Source organism: Erinaceus europaeus, chromosome 2, assembly GCF_950295315.1.
Source record: "Erinaceus europaeus chromosome 2, mEriEur2.1, whole genome shotgun sequence".
Taxonomy (NCBI): Eukaryota; Metazoa; Chordata; class Mammalia; order Eulipotyphla; family Erinaceidae; genus Erinaceus; species Erinaceus europaeus.
The window spans coordinates 139,171,775-139,195,548 of NC_080163.1; the positions used below are offsets into that span (position 1 = coordinate 139,171,775).

Sequence of the window (23,774 nt, forward strand, 5' to 3'; positions counted from 1 at the left end):
CAAACATACCCAGGTCCCAGATTTGGGACACCAATTTCCTCCGATTCCTTTTGCAATTTTGAGACAATTAATCTTGTACTGTTGTATGCAGTTTATTCTGAGCTTCATCATCTGATTATACTACCCTAAACACAATGACAGTAACACTAGTTTGGATATTTATTCTGTTTCTGGAGTAAATATTCTATACAAAAAGTTATCTACATCCTCTTATTATGATAGGCCTCTTCTTTTTCTTAAGTACTTAAGATAAAATTAGTGAATGTCATTATTATAAAAATTATTCTAATTTTGTTCCATTCTCCCAGAGTGATAAAAAATTGGGAAGTTTCCAATGGAGGGGATGGAACATGGGTCTCTGGTGGTGGGAACTGTACATAATTATATCCCTGTTATCTTACAATCTTGTTAATCCTTATTAAATTGCTAATAAAAAAAAACACTTAGCAAAATGTCTTCCAGGTAGCAAGTATTTAATAAGTGGTAGCTATAAACTCACCTGGCTATAAAGAATTAGCAGCTAATTCCTCTTCCTTGATGCACCACTCAATATTAGCAAAGTTCTGAAAATTGAAAAAAGCAAACTGACACCTATTCAACTAAGAGGACCATTTGTTGAAATAATACTATAAAGTTACAAGAACTTATTTCATGGGATCTAAGAAGCTTAGTGTTCATAATTACATGGTGTATGGTTGCTGGCTCGAGTGGTTTCTGTTCAATTAGCCACACATATATTTTGAGCTAACTTCCTGTTAAAAGAGAAGTGCTAAGATTCAAAGACTGGTAGCATCTAAACCAGTGACCACACATATACATGTTTATAATCTTCCCAAAGAGTGGGGCAGCACTCAACGCATACCATTCTTGCTAATGACCCACTCTAGGCATCCCCAAGTAGTCTGCAGCAAAATGAGTCCCTGATAGGCATTCTACTTAATCAGTAAGGGAGGACTGATTACAATGAATGACTGTCAAACTGTGTATCAGATAACATAAACATGGCCTTTGCACTGTGTATATTAAAAATGACTCAGCATGAACAAGGTATTTTAAATAATCTCTTCAAGAGCAGGATATGTGAAGGAGTACCCCATTTTGCTCCACACAAACTAAACTTACTGAGTTAAACATCCTATGTTAAGCCCCTATAAAGTTTTCTGCAGACTGACAACAAATGGGAGCTGCCTAATGTTGTTCATAATGACAAGTATGAAGAATCCTGCTACCTGGCAAAGAAGTCAGAAAAAGTTTAACATCAACATAACTTTTATCACCTGTTTCTGATTCATCATTAGGGCTCCTTCCTATCTTCCCTAACACTCAATGAAACAGGCCAATGGCCACAGTTACTTCCAAACAGATCTGTACTGTACTGCCAATGAACCAACAATGGTCCTATAAATTCTTTTAGGATAACATATGAGGACCATTGGGGTGGATTATTGATATTTAGCTCAGGCTTTACTGATGGAAAAGCACCACGGAGCTTAAAAAGTTCAATTTTTTATGGTGAAATATTTTCTTGGCATACAGAAAATAGGCCATCACATGCTGATGTAAAGAAACTTAATGGCAATGCATAGTTGAATTTAAACTTCTCTATAGTAAAATTAATTTGGGGAAAACTTTTCCTTAGTTTTCTGTTGTTTTCCTTCCCACTGATGTAATATTGGGAACTTAAAGAAGTGCTTTTTTATGGAAGTGTCATAAAAAGCACAAAAAGGGAAATTAATAGACCTACAGAATTAGTATATTGTAACTAGGAAGTATAATTAAACTTGGGGGAATTCAACCAATTAGTTCCTGTTAACATTTTGGTTTATAAGATGCAGAAAGTTGTTTTAAATAAACTTTTGACAAATTTTCAGATATGCTACCATTTATACTTTAATGAATTCCCAAAATATTCAACTTGAGTACTCATTAATTGTGCACATGATTTATTGTTAAACTTAAAGTCTTCTGAATTCCAAAATATATTTAACAGTGGCAAGATCATGGGCCCCAAGACTCAGGAACCTGTACTCTCCACCAAGCTTTTATTTTAAGGTATATCACACGGCGCACATCACAAGTCATTTCACATCTTTGGCTTTTAGTCTCTTCATCTGTACAGTTGGATCAGCTGACTAAATCTCTGATGCTTTTCTGGATGTGGAACTAGTTTGTGGTGGATTAATGTTAAGAGTTATAGATAAATGCAGTTGTCAGGCAGTTTTAAAAATTAGCTTTGACAAATACTGCAGGTGTTCTATTTATAAAGGGGGGGAAGGCTGTAAACAAGAGAATAACAAGTAAAACTGCTGAAGTTGGTGATCTCCTGCACATACATTCAAAAGTTTTACAAAGTCCAATATATAGGCCTATCACTTTCAGCCGATATTTGTCATTGTTTTTATGAAAATCTATCATCAGAGCTGAGAATGTGATTTTTATTTTAAAAAAGTCTACTAACAAGTTTTTTCCATATGCAACATAAACACATAATTCACTACATTCATGTTTTCTGTCCAGTAAAAATCTTGATAGTGAAGAACAATGTTAGATAAGATTTCTAGCACATTCCTAAACTTCAGGGCTCCTATAATTTATTTCGTGTATGAATTCTCTGGTGTTTAGTAAGAGCTGAGCTTCGACTGAAATTTTTCCCACATTCCTTACACGCATAGGGTTTTTCTCCTGTATGAATTCTCTGATGATCATGCAGGTTGGTTTTCTTTCGGAAGGCTCGTCCACATTCATTACATTCATAAGGTTTTTCTCCAGTATGAGTTCTCTCATGCTGAATGAGGGAGGAACTTTGACTAAAGGCTTTCCCACAGTCAATACATTCGTACGGTTTCTCTCCAGTGTGGGTTCTCTCATGCTGAGTAAGTGATGAGCGTCGGCTAAAGGCTTCTCCACATTCATTACACTCATAGGGTTTTTCTCCAGTATGGATTCTGTGGTGTTCTATAAAGCTTGTACTCCTTTTGAAAGCTTTACCACACACATTACATTGATAAGGTTTCTCTCCGGGATGAGAAACAGATTGATTAAAAGCTTGCTCACAATCATAAGGGTTCTCTCCAACATGACTTTTCTGATGCTCAGTAAATTCTGAAATATGACTGAAGTCTTCCCCACAGTCATTACAATGATAGGATTTTATGTCAGTGAGAGTGTTTTCATCTTTAGTAAAAGAGGTGTTGTGCATTAAACCCAAGTTATAGTCATTGCTTTGGTAAGGTTTGCCTCTCTTATGAATCCTCATATGTTTATAAAGTGATGGACTCTGACCAAAAGCCCTCCCACATATACTACATTCAAAAGGTTTCTCTCCTGTATGAGTCCTCTCATGCTGGACAAGGGAAGAACAACGACTAAAGGCTTTCCCACATTCCTTACACTGGAAGGGCTTCTCTCCACTGTGAGTGACTTCATGCTGAGTGAGTGATGTGCCATGCCTAAAAGACCTCCCACATAAATTACATCGATAAGGTTTCTCACCAGTGTGAATTCTCTGGTGTTGAACTAGAGAGGAACTACGCTGAAAGGCTTTACCACAGAGATTACACCGATAGGGCTTTTCTCCAGTGTGAGCATTCTCATGCTGACCAAGGGATGAACTGTGTCTGAAGGCCTTCCCACACACATTACATTCAAAGGGTTTCTCCCCAGTGTGAATTCTCTGATGCTCAGTAAGTTGTGTCTTCCAGAGGAAAGTTTTTCCACAGTCAGCACATTTATGTTGTTTCTTTCCAGGAAAAATCCCCTGATCTGTGCCATTGGGGACTGATTCCTCTCCTTTATGAGTCTTCTCATGTTTAGTAAGTGATGACCTATGAATAAAGGCTTTTCTACATTTATTACATTTATAAGGTTTCTTTTTTACAAGCATATTATTCTGATTAAATAAGTCTGAATTATGACCCAAGTTGCCTCCAAGTCTATCACATTCATTAGGTCCTGAAAATATGTTTAGTTGTGCAACCAAGTCTGTGCTAAATTTAGATTTTTCACTAAGTTTATTTTGCACAAGACTTGCCTCTCGTGTAATTATTTTCTTCTGAGAGGATGCATCCAGTTCCAGATTTTGTTTCCAGTTTCCTTGGTGCTTTTTTAGGTGGTTACTAACAACACAAGTGTTTTCTAAAGCAGAATGTGAGAAATTATCTGTGCTATAGGATATCCCAGTTATGCTCTGCAGATTTGATGGTTTGGCTTCCGCTCTGGTTTTCCAGTCTGAAAGAAATGCAAAATGAAAAATTTCCCTACACCTTGTTAAAACGGCTACAGTAGAATGAATGAGGAAATGAAAGAAATAAATTATAACTGACTCCTCTTTGAAATTACCCCTAAAGGCTGGAGAACAGAACCAAATAGAGGAAAGGAGAAGTGAAGATGGGACAGATCACAGATCTAGAGTACACAGTAAGTTTAAAATGAGGTGTCCCATTTAGAAGGCTGGTTAGGTAGTATGAGAATAAGTAAACATCAGTGTTACATGAAGCACAGGAAGACAGCTTAACACTAGAGCAAAAAACATGCATGCCTGGAGACCCCAGCTGTCCCAGATTCAATCTCCCAACAAGAGCACATGACAGAGTTGAGTGGTGTTCTGATTTCATAAAATTTCCCATGAAATAAATTTAAAGGAGGGATACCTCACCAAGTACAATATCTGCTATGAACATGGCCCAAGTTCAATACCCAGAACCATATGGAAGTGTCACTGTAGCACCAGAGGTTGTATGGGCTCTCTCACTCCAAATGCAAAAGAGACTTGGGAGAAAAGAAACTGTATATGCACATGGTTCATCAAAAAAGAAAAGGGAGGTTAGGGCATGCTCAAAGTCCTGTGTTCAAACCCCAGCAAGAGGTTAAACTCCAAAAATGGTAGAACAGTGCAATGATGTGTCTCCTATGATTTTTTTTTTTTTACAGAATGAAACAGTCCAGAAGCAATATAATCATGCATACAGAAGGCCCTGGTGTCAAACATACATACAGAATAGCGGTGGATGAAAAAATAAATAGGATGGGATCATAATCCACCTTGCAGGTTCCTATTTTTTTTTCTTTTTAATTTTTTAAAATATTTATTTACTCCCTTTTGTTGCCCTTTTTTTTATTATTGTTATTGTTATTGATGTCGTTGTTGGATAGAACAGAGAGAAATGGAGAGAGTAGGGGAAGACAGAGGTGGGGGAGAAAGACACCTGCAGACCTGCTTCACCACTTGTGAAGCGACTCCCCTGCAGGTGGGGAGCTGGGGGCTTGAACTGGGATCCTGATGCTGGTCCTTGTGCCTATCTTTTCTTTATGCCTCCCATCCATTTCACAAGCCATCAAAAAAATCTATCTTCCTAATACAATTCACTCACTTCATAATTTTTTCAAACTCATATCTAAGGTTCTAGATCTGCATATCCAGAAAATCTGCAGCCAGTAAACTACCTGAAGTGTTGCTTTAACACTTTGAAAAAACAGGACTGTGATTCAAAAGCTGAGAAGTAATATTAATGCACAAGGACCCAGGTTTGAGCCCCTGCTCCCTATATGCAGGGGGATGCAGGTGTCTTTCAGTTTCTCACTACTCTCTCAATTTCTCTTTGTCCTATCCAATAAAACAGAGGGGAAAAAGGGGGAGGGTAGCTGCCAGGAGTGGTGGATTCCTGTGTAGGCACTGAGCACTGGCAGTAACCCTGGTGGCATTTAAAAAAAAAGGGCAGAGAGAAAGAAAGACACCTGCAGACCTGCTTTACCACTTATGAGGCATCGAACTGCAGTTGGGGAGCAGGGGCTCAAACAGCATGATAAAGTTTGTGCTTAACTAGGTGCACTACCTCTCGTTCCCTGCACCTTTTATATATTTTTAAATATATATTTTATTTATTATGAGAGAAAAATAAAAACAAAAAGAACCATAGCACTGCTCCGCACTGGCAAAAGGTGGTGCCAGGGGAGATGATATAAACATACTTGTGACCATGGAAAAAAACATAATAATAATTATTAGGTTTCACGGATTAGATAGACATTATACTTAAAGTGCATATTGTTTTAGACAGGTAGCATGTATTATCTGATGTGGGAAAGTATAAGCTACCTGCAGAAAGGACTAAAAAGTTCAACCTCAGTGAAACTTGTTTTAACTGGAATAAAAAAATTATACCGGTAAATATTACAGGGGGTCCTTAGAGATTTTGCTTGCAATAAAGAGGTATAAGGAATTGCAGGAAGTCTTTTTTCATAATGGTCCATCTAACGATGAACAGATAACCCAAACGTAGTATTCTCCATACAATGGAGTATCCTAAACATTAAAGGCATGAAGAACCAGCATACTCTATAACATAAATGAATCTTGTAAGTGAAAGAAGAGAGTCACAAAAGACTACATATTAGACAATTCAATTTATATGAATTATTAAGAATAAATAAAATAGATTACTGGTTTCCAGGAGCTAGGTGGAAGAGAGGAACAGTGAGTTACTGCTGAGATAGGGTTTCTTCTTGGGTATGATAGAAATGTGAAAAAAGTGGCAGTAGCTGCATAATATTGTGAATACATGAAAAACATTGAGCTTTATAATTTAAGAGTAAATTTCATATTATGTGAATTATATCTTAATAAACTATAATTTTATAAATATGAGTATAGAAAGAAAAGATAGTAGCCTAAGAGGTGATACAGTGGATAGAATATTGGACTCTCAAGCATGAGGCCTTGAATTTTATCCTGAACATCATGTGCCAGAGTGATGCTCTGGTTCCCTTGCTCACTCTCAAAACTAAATGAATCATTTATTTTCCAAGTGAGCAATTCTAACTAGGACTTAAGTGATTTAAATCTGCAGTTTTATTTAGGAGGTTACCAGTGGAAGTTAAACAACAGGAAACTTTAAAGTACTTCTCAAATGAATAAAATAATCTAGGGTGAAAGAAAAAGACTAAACTGACTATAGTATCTATTTTGAAGGATAACCCAGTGGTTTCTAATGAGGAGAGAAAAATGAGTAATTAATAAGGTATTAAAAAGTTTGGTTATAAATGAAAAATAATTTAGATTTAATATATGTCTTAAGAACAGGAGGAGGTGAAGAGGTCTTATAAGAAAGAAAATAAAGTGACTATAGTACAGATGCTTTCAAGGCTCATTTATATTGTAGTAAATATAGTAAAGATGACTTCTAAGTTCACAGTGTACGCCAGAGATGCAACTACCACAGGGAAAAACTACTCTTATGGAAGATGATAGCAAGAAAGGGGTGAGAATAGTAGGAAAAAAGGTACCTTAAAGTAAACTCATTTAGGTGAAAAAGCAGGAAAAACGAAAGCCTTAAAGTTAAGAAGCACATAAAAAAATCATGAGAACAGAAAATGATATGCCATCAACTACAGAGGAAGGTACTGAATCGAACTGACATGCATACAGGCAACATTGTTGTAGTAGTATGTTTGAGGAGTGAACAGTGAAGTCAAGGGAAAAAGAATCAAGGCAATGGGCATTTCCCACAAGTTTAGGTATCTGACCCTGAAAGCAGCAAGACAAAATTAGAAGAGACACAGAAATTGAGTAATGTCTGAATAAGCAAAAAAAAAAAAAAAAAGTAAGAAAGGAAATGGATTTTAGGACACCAAAGGAGAAAATAATCTAGCAAGTATGATTACAATAAAGGAGAGCCAGTATTCTGAGTGTAAGACAAAGGATTACTTCAGAAAGAAAAAGCAGGCACCTTTCCTTCTAAGACTTAGAAGTTGCAGAGAGCCCTGTTATAGAAGGAAGATTTTTAAATTTATTTTTGCTAATTTTTTTTTTAATTGCCACCAGCACTCTCACTGGGGCTCAGTGCTTACACTATGAATCCATTACTTCCAGTGGTTCCCCCCCACCCTTTTCTATTATACTTGATAGGACAGAGCTTCCCTCCTCTCCCTTTTTTTGCCTCCAGGGTTATCGCTGGGGCTCAGTGCCTACACTACGAATCCACTGCTCCTGGAGGCTATTTTTTCCCCTTTTGTTGCCCTTGTTGTTTATCATTATTGTTATTATTATTATTGTTATTGCTGTCATTGTTGAATAGGACAGAGAGAAATTGAGAGAGGAGGGGAAGACAGGGAGAGAGAAAGATAGATACATACCTGCTTCACCACTTGGGAAGCAACCCCCCGCAGGTGGGGGAGCCAGGGGCTCTAACCAGGATACTTATGCCAGTCCTTGCACTTTGCACCATGTGTGCTTAACCTGCTGAGCTACTACTACCTGACCCCCCTTTGCCCCTTTCTATTATACTTGATAGTACAGAGAAAAATTGAGAGGGGAGAGCTGATAGAGAAGGTGAAAGATAACCACCTGCAGACCTGCTTCACTGCTCATGAAGTGCCTAGAAGGAAGACTTTTAGAGATGTTTAGAGACAGATCTACCTCCTGTTATAGAAGCTCCCAAGGTAGTGTTTTAAACCCCCTCCCCACCACCACCGCACTTTCTGCTATTATCTGAACAGTTACTAAGTGCTTGATTCTCATTTGTTTACCTGGACATAATGTTCTTTGGATTTCTCCCTCTGATATCCATGGCTCTTCTCCTTGCTCCAATTTGAAGATCACCTCTGGTTTGGATACTTGATATCCTGCTCATGGGTAAATACATAAGATTTGGTTGTTTGAGCAAGTGGACAAAGAACCCGCCTACAAGTCAGTACTAGTTCTTGATCCTCAGGAACTCTGAAGGGAAAAAAAGGTGCAACTGAAGGAGTCATGCAAGCAAGTAGCCTATTCCCAAGTCTGTAAAAGGAAGTCCTGTTTACCTAAACAGCAGGTGCAGAAACCTGTCAAACTAGGTCCCAAAGAAAGGAACAAGCCCTGATCTTGAACACCATGCTAACACATACCCTACTGCAGCAATGAGCCCAACAACCTTATTAGCAAATGAGAAAGAAAAACCCTACCAAGAGGCAAGACACTGAGATATGGTCCTTACCAAGAGAAACAAGGTGACTATAGTTTTCCAGCATCACATCCTTGTACAAGCACCTCTGAGCAGGATTCATATGATGCCATTCTTCCTGGGTGAAGTCCACAGCCACATCTTCAAATGTCAGTGATTCCTGTAAGAGCACATTACTGCTCAAAAAAGTATCAACTCCACAAATAATCCCATAGCAATACTGGGAACATATTGTAGGGCCTAACAGAAGCAGGCTTAATACATTTGCTATCCCTAAGACAGCAATGTTGGGTTGCAAATACTTTTTTGTATAATTCTACAAAGGATCCAGTATGGCAGGCAGTAAAGTCATGAAGGGTAGTAATCCTGCAAGCTTATAGACCTATTAGCTACCTGGTTTCCCTTAAAGCCACATCTTTTTATATGATCAACTCCTTTGTTGCAAAATCTAAATACACTGGTGAGTGAGAAGTGACAACTTTCCTTCATGTCTCCCATCCATTACCAATCCCATTAAACTTGCTAGAAAAAAACCACTGTGAACAGTATGTTGTATGTGCTTGTAAATATATTTAAATTTCTTTTCCTTTTAAAGAAATAACCATACATATCTTTTGTTAACTTGAAAACATCAGTGACAGGCAAGTGCCTGATCTACACTAAACACTCATATTTAGTGACTAAGCTTTGAATTTCAGGTTTATGAAGACATAGCTCTTCTATATTGCATTCCTGATCACCACTGTAAATATGTCAGCCATAGAAATAGCAAAGGTTAAAACACAAAATACTGGGCAGTAGCACAGTGGGTTAAGTGCATGTGGTACAAAGCGCAAGGACTAGCGTTAAGGATCCTGGTTCAAGCTCCCAGCTCCCCACCTGCAGGGGAGTTGCTTCACAAGCGGTGAAGCAAGTCTGCAGGTGTCTATCTTTCTCTCCCCCTCTGTCTTCCCCTCCTCTCACCATTTATGTCCTATCCCACAACGACGATAACAATAATAAATACAACAATAAAACCACAAGGGCAACAAAAGGGAATAAAATATTTTAAAAAACACAAAAACAATTTTTCCCCCTTTTATTGAAGAGCTAGGGTCTTGCACATGTGACTTCACTGCTCTTGGGACAATTTTTTTTACTCAGAAAAGTAGAATAACCATTATGCTATCTCCCCACCCCTATCTTATTTTATTCTTATTGTCAGGAAGATTATCACCAGGGTTCAATGCCTATATGATAAATCTACCACTCCAGAAGGTTTTTTTTCCTTCCTTTTTTTCTTTTTGATAGAGACAAAGAGAAACTGAGAGGGAAGAGGTGATACAAAGAGAAATTACTGCAGAAGTTTCCCTGCTGCAGGTGGGGACTGAGGGCTAAAACCTGGGTCTTCACATATGGTAATATCTATGCTTTACCAGGTGTACCACTGCCTGGCCCCGACTTCAAAAAAAAACTCAGAGGGGCTAGGCAGTGGCACACCTGGTTAAGCAAAAACATTACAATGCACAAGTCCCAGGGTTCAAGTATCTGGTCCCTATCTGCAAGAGGGAAATTTCACAAGTGTGAAGTAGTGCTGCAGGTGTCTCTCTCTCCCTATCTCCCCTTCACTCTTAATGTATCACTAACCAAATAAATAAATAAATAAATAATCTTTGCATGACTATTATGCTATTTCCCTAGCAATATGTAATCTTAATAAGAAACTCAAATATATAGAGAGAAATAGAAGGGGAGATGCCACAGCACTGCCACACCATCTGTGAAGCTTCTCTGGTGTTGTGGTGATCTAATGCAGTGCTAGGGCTCAAACTCAGGGCTTTATGCTTAGTAATGTGCTTGCTCTACCAGGTGAGCTATCTCCCAGGCTATCTCCACCCCCAATTTCATTCCCTACAGAGAGAAATTGAGAGGGAAGGAGGAGAGACACATATACCTGCAGTACTGCTTCAATGCCCATGAAGCTTTCACCTGCAGGTGGGGACTGGGGTCTTGAACCTACGTCCCCTCCCCCAGTGGCAGATTCAAAGCTGAGTTGTATGTATGGGTGCACTCTACAAAGTGAACTATCTCTCCAGATCCATTCACATACTTTAATAAAATATATTTTACTGTGGCTGGGTGGGTACACACCCAGTACAGTGCATGCATTAACATGTGAAATGACCTGGGTTCAAGCCCCCAGTCTCCACCTGCAAGGGGGAAAGCTTCACAAGCATGGAACAATGTTGCAGATATCTCTCCTCTCTGTGTGTCTCTCTCTTGGCCTTTATCAAGAAACGGAAGGAAAAAAATACACAAACACAGGTTTTCCAGGATTTACTCTACCACTAAGTCATTTCCACACTGTAATAACATATGTTTTAATCAAAGTAGTGTAAGAGACAGGAAATTCAGGAAAAGGTTATTTTAAAAATAAGTCTTATTGGGGGGTTGAGCAGTAGCACTGTGGGTTAAGCGCACGTGGTGCAAAGCACAAGAACCAACATAAGGATCCCGGTTTGAGCCCCAGGCTCCCCACCTGTAGGGGAGTCGCTTCACAGGCAGTGAAGCAGGTCTGCAGGTGTCTATCTTTCTCTCCCCCTCTCTGTCTTCCCCTCCTCTCTTCATTTCTCTCTGTCCTATCCAACAATGAATGACATCAACAACAATAACCACAACAAGGCTACAACAACAAGGGCAACAAAAGGGGAAAAAAACAATGGCCTCCAGGAGCAGTGGATTCATGGTGCAGGCACTGAGCTCCAGCAATAACCCTGGAGGCAAAAAAATTAAAATAAATAAATAAATAAAATAAGTCTTATTAAAGGAGGTTTTGATGTTCTAACACTGTCTTAAAGAAAATTTTCAATGAAAATCATGTTGCTTAGTGTAATTATTTTTTCCTATTTATTTATTGGATAGAGACAAACTGAAATTGAGATGGTAGAGGAAATAGAGAGAAAGACACCTGCAGTACTACTTCATGCTTGTAAAACTTACCCCAGCAGGTATGGTGACCATGGGCTTGAACTTGGGTCCTTATGCATTATAATATATGTGCTCAACCAAGTGTACCACCACCTGGTGGCTCACATAATTATTTTATCAGAAGGTGAGGGCTGAAAAAAGACTTTACCTCTGCCAGCGGAAAGTATAAAGTTGTGGTTAAATGATCATAAACAATTTGTTCACCACATACTCTTTTTAAAGATATTTATTTATTTATTTATTTATTGGATATAGAGAACAACTGAGAGGAAAGAGACAGAAAGACACCTGAATCCCTGCTTCACTGCTTGTGAAGTTGTCCCCCTGAAGGTGGGGGCTAAGAACATGAACCTTGCCTTGCACATTGTAATGTATGCACATAGCCAGGTGAGCAACCACCTGGCCCTCTCACTAGGCACCCTCTTACTGCATACATACTTTGGGAATAAAGGATGAAAGGACACAAACAGCATTAGTAGAGACACCCAACTTTACACAGGGGAAGGAGCATCTATGTCAAGGATTAAAGATAAGCTCTATAAGTTTAGGAAGAGACGGAGAAAGAGGGCCTCCCAAAAGTTCAAACATCCTCAACTGCAAACATCCAGAGCTGGTTCAGCTAGGATTCTCCTGGTGGCCCAAGATCATCTTGTCTCTATTTGGGTGATCTGAGACAGATTTTGTTTACCTTAATGATCTGGGGTCTGGCATCAATAGACAGCAGACTCTGATCCATCTCCATTTCCTCCCCCCTTCCATGCTAGAAACTTGGTCTCCACATGAAACTCTATTCCTATAAAATTTTACCTGACAGTTCAGGAGGTGGCACAGTCAACAGCAATGGATGCTCAAGCATGAGGTCATGAGTTTGATTCCCAGTATCACATGTGCAAGAGTAACGTTCTCATTCTTTCTCCTACTCCCATTAATAAATAAATTGTGGGGGGAAGGGAAGAAAGCCTTTCACCATTGGACACAGTACAGGTGTAGATCTCTGAACTTAGAAGCATCCGACGCTGAGTTCAATCCCTGGAACTGCATATACCAGAGTACACCTCAAGCCTCTCTATCACTTGTGAAATAAAGCAAACTCATTTTAAAAATAAAAATCTCCCCATTATAGCTCTGTGGCCTCACCTTCAAGAATAGCAAACACATGTTTTTCTTCCTATTATATATACTATTAAACTACACTATAGTTCAGTACTAGTATTAGTGATATAATGTATGTATTTTTTGTATCATGACAAAAAGTAAATGACAATACACAGGGTTTACATATATATAGCTACTAATGATCCTGTAAATCTAATTTTTTTTACACTATCCTACCTAACCTATCTCTGCTCCTGTTCTCCTACTGTGGAGTTACTAGTTACTTGCTAATCAACCCTGGGGAAAAGTTTCACCATCAAAATGACTCTCCAGAGAAATGCTGACTTTTAATTCTGGTGGTGCCAACGATGACTTTTTTCATTCTTTTTATTTCAGACATAAAAGATTGAGAGTGTGGGAGAAAGAACAACAGAGCTTCCCCCAGCACCTGTACCCAATGTAGTGCTGGTATGAATTAGGAATGTGCACATGACAAGGAACATACACTATCAGTGAGCTATCTTCCAATTCCAGGAGCTCTCAGTTAAATTCCTACTCTGATATTTCATCACTCACTCACAGAAATCATTATTTAAAAAAAAAAAAAAGATTGATTTATTTACAAGAGAGAACCAGAGCATCACTACGACATGTGTAAACGCTGGGGATGGAACTCAGGACCTCACGCTTGAATAGTCCAACATTTTATCCTTTTGTACTATACTACCCAGGACACCACAACAGTCTTTAAAATGAAGAAGAGGGCAGGGGTAGATAGCATAATGATTATGCAGAGACTCTCATGCCTGAAGCTACAAAATCTCATGTTCAGTCCCCTGCAACACCATCAGCCCGAGGTGAGCAGTGCTCTGGTAAAAAATTCAAAAATTAAAATAAATAAATAAAATGAAGACACTACACTAATTTCTTGCTCAGAAACATTGGTTCAAGTTATCTAGTGGCTCCTTGGACACAGACACACATCCATCCAATCAACCATAGAGTCCTGAATAGTCATTCCTTTTACCCTGAGCAATTTCCCCAGACATGTGCATAATTAATTACTTCACCTCCTTCAAGTTTGTTCAGATGTCACCATCTCAATAGATAATGGCTTATTCTGACCACTCTATCTAAAACTGTACCCTACAAGTTTCCACATTCCCATACAACTCCCCATATCTGTTTTAAGATTTTATCTCCCCACCCAAGCCCCCAGGTATTATTGTCTTTTAAGATGTTACATCAAATCTGTCATCTCCTTTTAAGATGGAAACACCATGAAAGCAGAAACCAATACACATTTTATTCATCAAAGTATACCAACCATCTAGATAAGTGTCTTAACACCTTAGAGAGGCTCAGTGACCATTCCCTGGCCCTGAATTAACAGGTGTAAAAAAAGTTGTTAGAGGAAAAATAAGGGCTAAAGGGACCTGAACCCTAATTCTACTGGAACTACCTGGGACTTGAAACTTTTGAGACTAGAACTCTTTGGTTTTTGGCCCTGTCACTAAGAGGGAAAAGGTAGAAAACACAATTATATTTTATTAAAGTTAACACCACTGACACTCCAATCTGACTGAAACTTATCTTTGTCACTGGTTCCCATTTTTTGACCAAGACCATCAGGGAATACAAAAAATGAGTAAGCCTTGTTATTTATTGCTTGTTCAGAAATGTAGTGGGGTAAAACTACCTCACAAAAGTACAGCAAATGGGGGCCAGGGCAGTAGCGCAGTGGGTTAAGTGCACATGGCCGGAAGCACAAGGATCCCTGTTCGAGCCCCCAGCTCCCCACCAGCAGGGAGGGAGGTTGCTTCACAAGCAGTGAAGCAGATCTGCAGGTGTCTTTCTCTCCCCGTCTTCCCTTCCTCTCTCGATTTCTCTCTGTCCTATCCAACAACAACAGCAGCAATAACAATAATGATAACAACAATAAACAACAAGAGTAACAAAAGGGAAAAAAATAGCTTTCAGGAGTAGTGGAATCGTAGTACAGGTACCAAGCCCCAGCAATAACCTTGGAGGCAAAAAAAAAAAAAAAAAAAAAAAAAAGTACAGCAAAGGAGAGGTGCTGTCAAATGTCTCAGGCGCCCAAAAGCTGCTTTGGGTGTAGAGAGGGAGGAAGAGAATCAGTGGAGATGTACCTTGTGAATAACAAAGTGTAAGGAAGTAGAAATGAAAGAGAGCTAATTAACTTTGTGGGTCAGTGAGTTGGAAGCCTAAAAGACAAGAAGTATATTCATGAAACAATTATCTTGTATTTCTCATTCTACTGAGTAAACACTTGGTGTCAATGACAGTGATTTGCCCCGGCTCTCCCAAAACCAAATAACTCTCATAATCTAGTACTGCTACTGTATTGCTCCTGAAAACAAGACCTATAACAATAAGCAATAAATATATAATCTGGATGTTTCAATTTTTGTGTGTAATTTACTGTGAACTGCTTTTATAAAGGACATTACTAGACAGTATTTTTATCTGGACTGATTTTGCTTGTTTTATACAACTACCAAGTAGAATCTGTGATTTATTCCTTAAGTTTAAAGAACGTCAATTAAAAGATCATCTGGATCTTTTTATATGTTGGCCAAGATACTCTATATAAATCAACACGTGAGATTTGTGATGTATCTACAGAATGCCTCCTTCACAAGAAACAGCTTCATCGTAAGCACAGGAAATGTGCACCTTTCTTCCTCCTGCTCTTGCCCAAGAAAGATGATCTCCAGTGAGTTTCTAGGTGACTTCTCAACAGCCCTTCCACCTCTCATTTCTTCCTATGGATCTCCACTCACTGACAGTCACTTTCTCTACAGTTTTCTCTCTCTTGTCACTCCTAGCTCTCCGCCAGCCCGGCGCTCGGAATCCTCAACTTTGACCCTTCCCCGCACTTCCCGCCACCTCCACCTCCTCCCGCGAGACCACGCCGACCCCGCCCTCCGCAACCCGGGCTTCACAAAGCTGGGGGGCACCATGGTCACCCAGTCAGGAGATGGGGGTCTGTCGGGCGGAGAAGCAGGCTCCACACCCCTCCCCCGTGTAGCCAGGGGCGCCCTGCTCACCTGGGGCGCGGCGGTCCGCGGCCTCGGGGCCATTCCTGCCTCGTCGGGCCCGGCTCCCTGTCAGGGGCTGGGGAGACACAAGGGGCCACTCAGACGGCTGCCGCCTCCGCCCCTCATGCTCCCTCCGGGCGCCAGGGGCCCGGGGTCAGAGCCCGCCCTTCGCCCCCAAATACGAGGCTCGGGCGCCCGGGCCCCGCGCTGGCCACGCCCAGAGCCCCCGCAGGACGGGGGCGCCACCCCGCGGACACGCGCCAAGCTGGTGGGCGGTGCCTCCTCCACTCGCACACTCGGAGCCCCCACCTCCTCGGGGTTCCAAATTCCGCCCCCTGAGGCCCACTTGGGGCTCGTCCCGGCTTCTCTTCCTTGCTGCAGACGGGGCCTCTCCAACACTCAAGTGCGAGAGGGACGAACCAAAGCGGCCTTAGTAGCATTCGAGCTGGACAATGGCCGCAGCGCCGGAGCAAAGCCGGAAGTGCGCCTGCGCTCGCGGAACCTCGCTCCCGCTATCCGGCCGCTTGGTGCGGGCGGGCGGGAGGACTACATTTCCCAGAGGCGCCCGCGCAGGCCCCGCAGAAAAGGCCCAGAGACGCCGGCGCCCCTTAGGTCACTGTGGTGGGCACAGTCGAAAGACCAAGCCACACTGAGAGTGAGCTTTGCGGGGTTTGCGTTAACTTTTAGCAGTAGTCACAGACTGCTAGAGGCAGGCTACTGTTCTTCTTCTAGCGTTTGCCCTTCTTCCGTAGCCAGTCAACAGCGTCAGGTTGAGGCTGATGTCTGCTTGTTGAAAGTGACTGGGATCCATGTGGATTCAGTCGGCTAGGAAGGATCGTCAGTTTCCCCAATAAGTGGGTACTCACGGGATGCACCACGAGAAGGTCGATCCAATGCATCCCACAGGCTACTGTGGTAGATGAAATAGGAAAGACTGTTTGGGAGGATCAAAAAAACCCACAGTAAAACATGAACATAACAGGATACTTTCAGATACTGAATTAAACTATAGGGCAGTGAAGGGAGCTGGGCAACATTGCTTTTTCTGTGCCGTCTTCAGCCATGAGTCATAATTGAAGGTCTGGACACTGACTACCCAAACCAGGCTTAAGATCCTTGAAATGCTTAGTGATACTACACAAGAGAGAAACAAGAAGCTTAAACTACTTATATGGCCTTTTTGACAGTGTGCAAAATCAAATGTTACTACCATGTAAATTCATTCCTAGGTAGCCTATTACTCATATTTTGTTCTTTGAACAAGCTGTAAATAATGGAAACTAAAAATAGATAAACAAATGGGGGTTGGGCAGTGGCTCATTTGGTTGAGTGCACAAGTTATCATGCGCAAGGTCTTGGGTTGAAGTCCCCAATTCCCACCTGCAGGGGGAAGCTTCACTAGTTGTGAAACAGTGCTGCAGGTGTCTCTTTTTCTCCCTCTCTGCCTCCACTTTCCTTCTCAATTTTCTTTTCTTTTTTAACCAGAGAACTGCTCAGCTCTGGCTTGTGGTGGTGGTGCGGGAGATTGAACCTGGGACTTTAGAGTCTCAGGCATGAGAGTCTCTTTGCATAACCATTATGCTATCTAACCTCGCCTTTCCTTCTCAATTTCTGCTCTATCAAACACACACACACACACACACACACACACACACACACACAAATTTGAATACAAAATGGGTGAAAGCCAGGTGCAACAGATGTATAGAATTTGTTCTCTCTCAATCAGCTTAAACATTTCCTACGTTACCTTTTTGTTAGCTCAGTGAGGTGAATTATTGTTCCATCTACTGAAATGGAGGAAGCTGAGGAGCACAGGTGTATTTCAGGGATGGTGGCTTGGATTTAGAACTCTGTTTTGGCCACAGTGAATTCCCAGTGGATGTATTCAGTATGCAGCTTGCATATAAGCTTGGAGCTTAGAAGAAGTGCAAATTTAGTGAGCAGTAGCATATAGATGATAAAAGTATGACAATGAAAAAATGGGGTGTAGACAAAAATAAATTCTCTGGTCTGAATCTGAGAGTTACCCCACTTTTCAGAGGCTAATGAGGTGAAGCATCTAGAAAGGTAAAAGAAGATCCAGGAGTATGGGGTCTGGAAGCCATTAAGAGAATAGAAAAGGTCCATGTTTGTAGACTGCAAATGCTATAACCCCAAACAGTGCTCAACGAGAGCCTGGGGGACCCAGTATCTTTCAAGTACTTTCTCCATCTGCTTTCACCATGGTCAGGTTTGTCTTTTGCTTCAAGCTTCAGAATTAAGTTCTCCACCAAGAACATAGCCTCCCTGCTGGTCTGTGGGTGCTGCACTGTCACTCTTGCCCTCATCTTCCTTGGAAGCATAGTAAGGGAGCTAGTCTAGCACTGGCTACTCCAGGACATGCTCTTCAGTGTGACCACCAGATACGAATGACACAAGTGATGTTAATTCATTGTGGGCCACCAATCACTTGAGATTCCACTGGACCCTGGGAAGTAAGGCACTCCCACTGGGGATTCTAGGGGAGCAATAATACAGAGTTCTGGACAGCTGCTTTGGGGTGTAGTCTCTTTCTTTCCACTGAAGACTGGAGAGCCTGGTGTGCCAGGAGGGGCAGGGAAAGCACCTAGTCCAGTTAAATTTTTTTAAAAATATTTTTACTTATTTATTATTATAAATTGAGAGGGGAGAGGGGAAGAGACAGAGACACAGCAGCCCTGCTTCACCACTTGTGAAACTTCCCCCCTGCAGGTGGGGATCAGGGGCTCAAACCAGGGTCCTTGTGCACTGTAACCAGGTGTGCCACCACCTGGCCCCCAACCAGCTTCATTGTTGAGCCAGGGTTTGAGATCTCTGTTGCAACATGCAAACATCTAGTGACCTGTCCTCACCGAGGTGCAAAGCCAATTAGGAGTTACTTTCTCTCCATGCCCTCCTACCCATGACAATATCTAGGCATCCTCTTCAGAATCTAAGGAGTTCAATGCTTTGAGGCCCACCTTTCAGAGGTATGGCCAAGGAGACCAACACAGGCTCCAAGTGGAAGTGGCTGAAGGGGAACACAAAACCTCTTTACATCCCATAACCCAGTGTGTAAAAGGGCAGTTCCATGCATGGGGAGTGCAGGACGAGGAATTCAGCTGAACAGTGTATTCCAAAGTAGAAGCAACTGAACCCTTAGTTAATGACAAATCATTCCTAAGTTGCCTGCTTTATCTTATTTTTGCCTCCAAAGTTATCGTTGGGGTTTGGTACCTGCACTACGAATCCACTGCTCCTGGAGGCCATTTTTCCATTGTTGTTGTTGTTGCTGCTGTTACTGCAGTTGTTGTTGGATAGGACAGAGAGAAATGGAGAGAGGAGGGGATGACAGAGAGGGGGAGAGAAAGACACCTGCAGACCTGCTTCACCACTTGGGAAGCAAACTCCCTGCAGGTGGGGAACCAGGGGCTCAAACCGGGATCCTTGTGCTGGTCCCTGCGCTTTGAACTATGTGCACTAAACCCAGTGCACCACTGCCTGCCCCCTGCCTACTCTATCTTTAACATCCTTGTGAACTTAACCTTCTGTTCTTTGCAATATGAATTTTTATCCTCTAACATTCACTTGGTTCCCCCTTACTTGTGGGCCCAGGCTTGGGGTGGAGGTGGAGGTGGGGGTGGTGGAGTAGAGGAGCTTGAGGGGTTGGAGGAGGCCTTCCCCATAACATAAGAATATCCAAGTTCTAGTTGTTTAAATGCTCATCAAAATATTCCACCATTGTACCAGGGGGAAGTAGCACAGTGACTTTCATGCCTGAAGCTCCAGAGATCTCAGTCAGGTTCAATCACCAGCACTACAATAAGCCACAGTTGAGCAGTGCTCCCCTAAGTCATCATTGTTGTTGTCATCATCATCATCATCATCATCATCATCATCATCCTCACTTTCTGGATTCATTGAAAATGCATAGAAAATAGTTCCCTGAGATCTGACTCTAAGCCAGAAAACCAGTCATTCTTGAATCAACAGAGAACTCGGGTGTCCCTGTAGTATTGACTGTCTCCTGTGCACACCCAAGTTGGGAGAACACAGCTGGGGCAGTGATTAGAAGCTGCATAGTTTCCGTCCTCCACTGTGAGATATGCAGCTAAGCTGAACTGTGAGTAGGCCATTGGGAAGCTAGTCAGAGCAGAGTCCCCTTCCTCAAACATCTGCTCCTGATCCCAAGACATCCCAATGCAGAACATTCGGGCTCCAGCGCCACTTGCTGGTCACTATGACCCTCTACAGTTCTAAAGTCATCTTCAGTTTCCACAGGCCAGGACCAGCCCAGACGCTTTACATATATTGTGTCACTTGAATTTAATCACCTATGAAGTAGATAGTCTCATTCCATTCCTCATTCACTTGTGAGAAGATAGGTCCAGAAAATTTAAGAAACCTGCCAGGGTTACCAATATCAAATTTGAGAATCAAATAGTCTCTGTCTCCGGTGTGCTCTTGGCTTCTGTGTATTCCCCCATCCATGTCAGTTGGGCTCCAGGTGATCTTGTCCTGAGGACCTTTGGAGGACTTTTCTGGTCTTCCTCTGACCCTCAGCACAGTAGGTTCAGCACAGTTTCCCCCAGGGCTTTCATGTCCCTCTTGTGGGCCAGCTACCTACCAAGCCAACCAGTCTGATGGCCCAGATTTCTTCACAAAAACTCACTGGTGGTTTCCACCTGGAGCCAAACTAAGAGACCCATATATATTCTTGTTATACCCCAGCTGCAGTGGCTCTGGTTGGAGCCAACTGGATTAGCAGAACAGAATTTTTACTTTACACTGCCTCAGGGACAGCGTGGTCTATGCACATACAAAACCCCAGGAGACCTCTCTTTGGCTTCTGACCAAAACCAGCATTCCCCTGAGAGACTCTCCTCAGGATAGCCACTTGCCCCCTTGTTTATTAAATTTCCTTATTTTTCCAACAATGGGATGGGTCTCAGGAGCATCTTAGTATCTAATGTTTTCCCTGACTCTGTGGAATGATCTGTTCCATCTCAGGCTTTCCTCATGGCCTCAAAGTCATGAAAAGTAACTCAAGGAAGGCATTTTCCATTTCTGTAGCACAGAAACAAAGGTGATCAATGATCCCAGGATGTTATTGGTTATGCTGGGAGTTTCATTCCAAGATGCAAAAAAAATAGTGACTCTTGCAACCAAACAAGGGACTCTCTTAAAGATCAGAAAGTGGACAAACTGAACCAAGGACAGGATAACGAAGGAAAACAGAAAGGACCAGAGATTAGAAATTAATAGACATGGTTATTCTGGGGTTAGAAGATAACTCACCAGGGAGGGCTTTATGCCTTGCCAAACGCATAGTCCAGGTTTGAATGCTGGCACGACATGGGGTGCTATGACACCAATGGAAGCACTGGTGGTGTGGTCTCTAAAATAAAAAGATTGCAAAAGTCAATCCCAGAGCAGTGAAACTCCACATCCACTAGGCTCCAGTACATCAAAAGTTAAAATAAACAAGATTATTCTCACAGCATACTGATTGGATTATGAACTCTACCAGGTGCACCACTGCCTGACCTGTCTGTCTAGAATTTTAAAAAGAGTCTACAGGAGTGGTGGAAAATTGCAGGTACAAATCCCAGTGAAACTAAAAACAACAACAACAACAAAAAAGATAAAAAAGTAGAAATCAGGGCTGGGTGGTAGCGCATCTGGTTAAGTGCACATAATAATGAAGCACAAGGACAGCACAAGGATCCCAGTTCAAACCCCCGGCTCCCCACCTGCAAGCAGGACATTTCATAAGTGGTGAAGCAGGTCTGCAGGTGTCTTATCTTTCTCTCCCCCTCACTATCTTCCCCTCCCCTATCAATTTCTCTCTGTCCTATCCTATTTTTTAAAAAAATGGAAAAAATGGCCTGCAGGAGCAGTGGATTCATAGTGAAGTCATCAAGCCCCAGCAATAACCTTGGAGGAAAAAAAAAAGAAAGGAAACAACATATGTATTTTTAAAGAGAACACATTGCCAGATAATTTCATTCTTTTCCATGTACTCATACACTCTATTTCCAGGACTACTATTGCATGATTAACAAATAGTATCTTTTCTGGGTTTACTTTTTTCATTTTTATTTTTTTATTATTTTTTTAATACCAGAGCACTGCTCAGCTCTGGTTTATGGTGGTTCAGGGGATTGAACCTGAGTGGAGGCTCAGGCATGAGAGTCTGTTTGCATAACCATTATGCTATTATGCTATCAACCCCCACAAGGTTTTACTTTTTCTTCTTCTTCTTTTTTTTTTTTTTCTCTCCTTTGCCTCCAGGGTTATCACTGGGGCTCGGTTCCTGCACTACGAATCCTCTGCTCCTGGAGGCCATTTTCCCCATTTTTGTTGCCCTTCTTGTTGTTATTGTTGTTACTGCTGTTGGATAGGACAGAGAGAAATTGAGAGAAAAGGGGAAGGCAGAGGGAGGGGAAGGCAGAGGGGGGTAAAGAAAGATATAGATGCCTGTAGACCTGCTTCACTGCTTGTGAAGCAACCCTCCTGCAGGTGGGGAGCTGGGGGCTCGAAACGGGATCCTATGTTGTTCCTTGTACTTTGCGCCATGTGCGCCTAACCTGCTGCACTACTGCCTGGCCCCCTTTACTTGTTTTTTTTTTTTTTAAGATAGACACCTGCAGACCTGCTTCACCACCCATGAAGCAACCTTCCCATAGGTGGGGAGCCAGGGGCTTGAACTGGGATCCTTAAGCCAGACCTTGTGCTTTACGCCACGTGCACTTAACCCTCTGCTTTACCACCACCCACTATCCTCCCTTTAATTTTTCTTTATTTTTTTTCTTTTCCTTTATTGGGAAATTAATGTTTTACATTTGACAGTAAATACAATAGTTTGTACATGCATAACATTTCTCAGTTTTCCACATAACAATACAACCCCCACTAGGTCCTCTGTCATCCTTTTGCAGAACCTATAGTCCTCCCACCCCTTTACTTTTTCTAAGTTTGTATTTTATCTGTAAAATGCAGGATCTGATTTGGTTGATCCAAAAGCCTATTTTATTTTTTCCCATAACTGCTACATGTGGCTTAACCTGTGAAGATGGAATCTGCACAGGAGTGAGGAAGCATGAAAGTGAAAGTCATCTGGGTACTTCACCCCTAACGGATCTTTGCCTGAAGTCCAGGAACACAGATACCCTAACATCCTGAGACACCACGCCTGGGGTGGTTCCTATTGCCCCGTCAAGGTCTACGAATAATGCAACAGGCTCCTGGGTTACCATAGTGACCACCACTTACTTACTCTCAAATGCCCCCTCGTGGACATCAAGGTCACCTGCAGTTCTGTCGTTTCCATTGGGTAGTCAGGGAAGCTCTACTGCTCATGAAGCCTCCCCTGCAGATAGGGAGCGTATGAACCCAGATCCTTGTGCATGGCAATGTGTGTGCTCAACCAGGTGTGTCACTGCCTGGACCTAAGCCATCTTTTCATTTGTTTTTATTATAATTTATTTTATTGCTACCAGGGTTATCGCTGGGGCTTGGTGCCAGCTCTACAAATCTACCATTTTTAAGGCATTTTTTTTCTTTCTATTTTATTTGATAGGATAGAGAGAAAATGAAAGAGGAGGGGGAGATAGGGAAAAAGATAGACACCTGCAGACCTGCTTTACCGCTCATGAAGCGCCCCCCTCCCACATGTGGGGAGCAGAGGCTTAAACCTGGGTCCTTCTGCATG

At 41.8% G+C, this 23,774-nt stretch overlaps 1 protein-coding gene across 1 annotated transcript; it reads right to left on the reverse strand.

Annotated features, from left to right (window-relative positions):
* Positions 1-1,926: 1,926 nt before the first annotated feature.
* ZFP90 (ZFP90 zinc finger protein) lies at positions 1,927-16,542 on the reverse strand. Its single transcript, XM_007517698.3, has 5 exons — positions 16,370-16,542; positions 16,070-16,136; positions 8,970-9,096; positions 8,524-8,619; positions 1,927-4,227 (listed from the first exon to the last, which is right to left on the reverse strand). The coding sequence occupies exons 2-5, from the start codon at positions 16,100-16,102 to the stop codon at positions 2,585-2,587; spliced, it is 1,899 nt and encodes a 632-aa protein (XP_007517760.1). The 5' UTR covers positions 16,103-16,136; positions 16,370-16,542; the 3' UTR covers positions 1,927-2,584.
* Between the last annotated feature and the right edge of the window lie 7,232 nt (positions 16,543-23,774).

Excerpts from the sequence above, each read along its gene's own strand:
- ZFP90 (XM_007517698.3), bottom strand. The coding sequence starts at position 16,102 with ATGGCCCCGAGGCCGCGGACCGCCGCGCCCCAG. Across the intron at positions 9,097-16,069 it reads CGCGGACCGCCGCGCCCCAG|GAATCACTGACATTTGAAGA; the intron begins GTGAGCAGGGCG and ends GTGCTCTTACAG. Across the intron at positions 4,228-8,523 it reads CCAAAGAACATTATGTCCAG|ACTGGAAAACCAGAGCGGAA; the intron begins GTAAACAAATGA and ends CATTTCTTTCAG.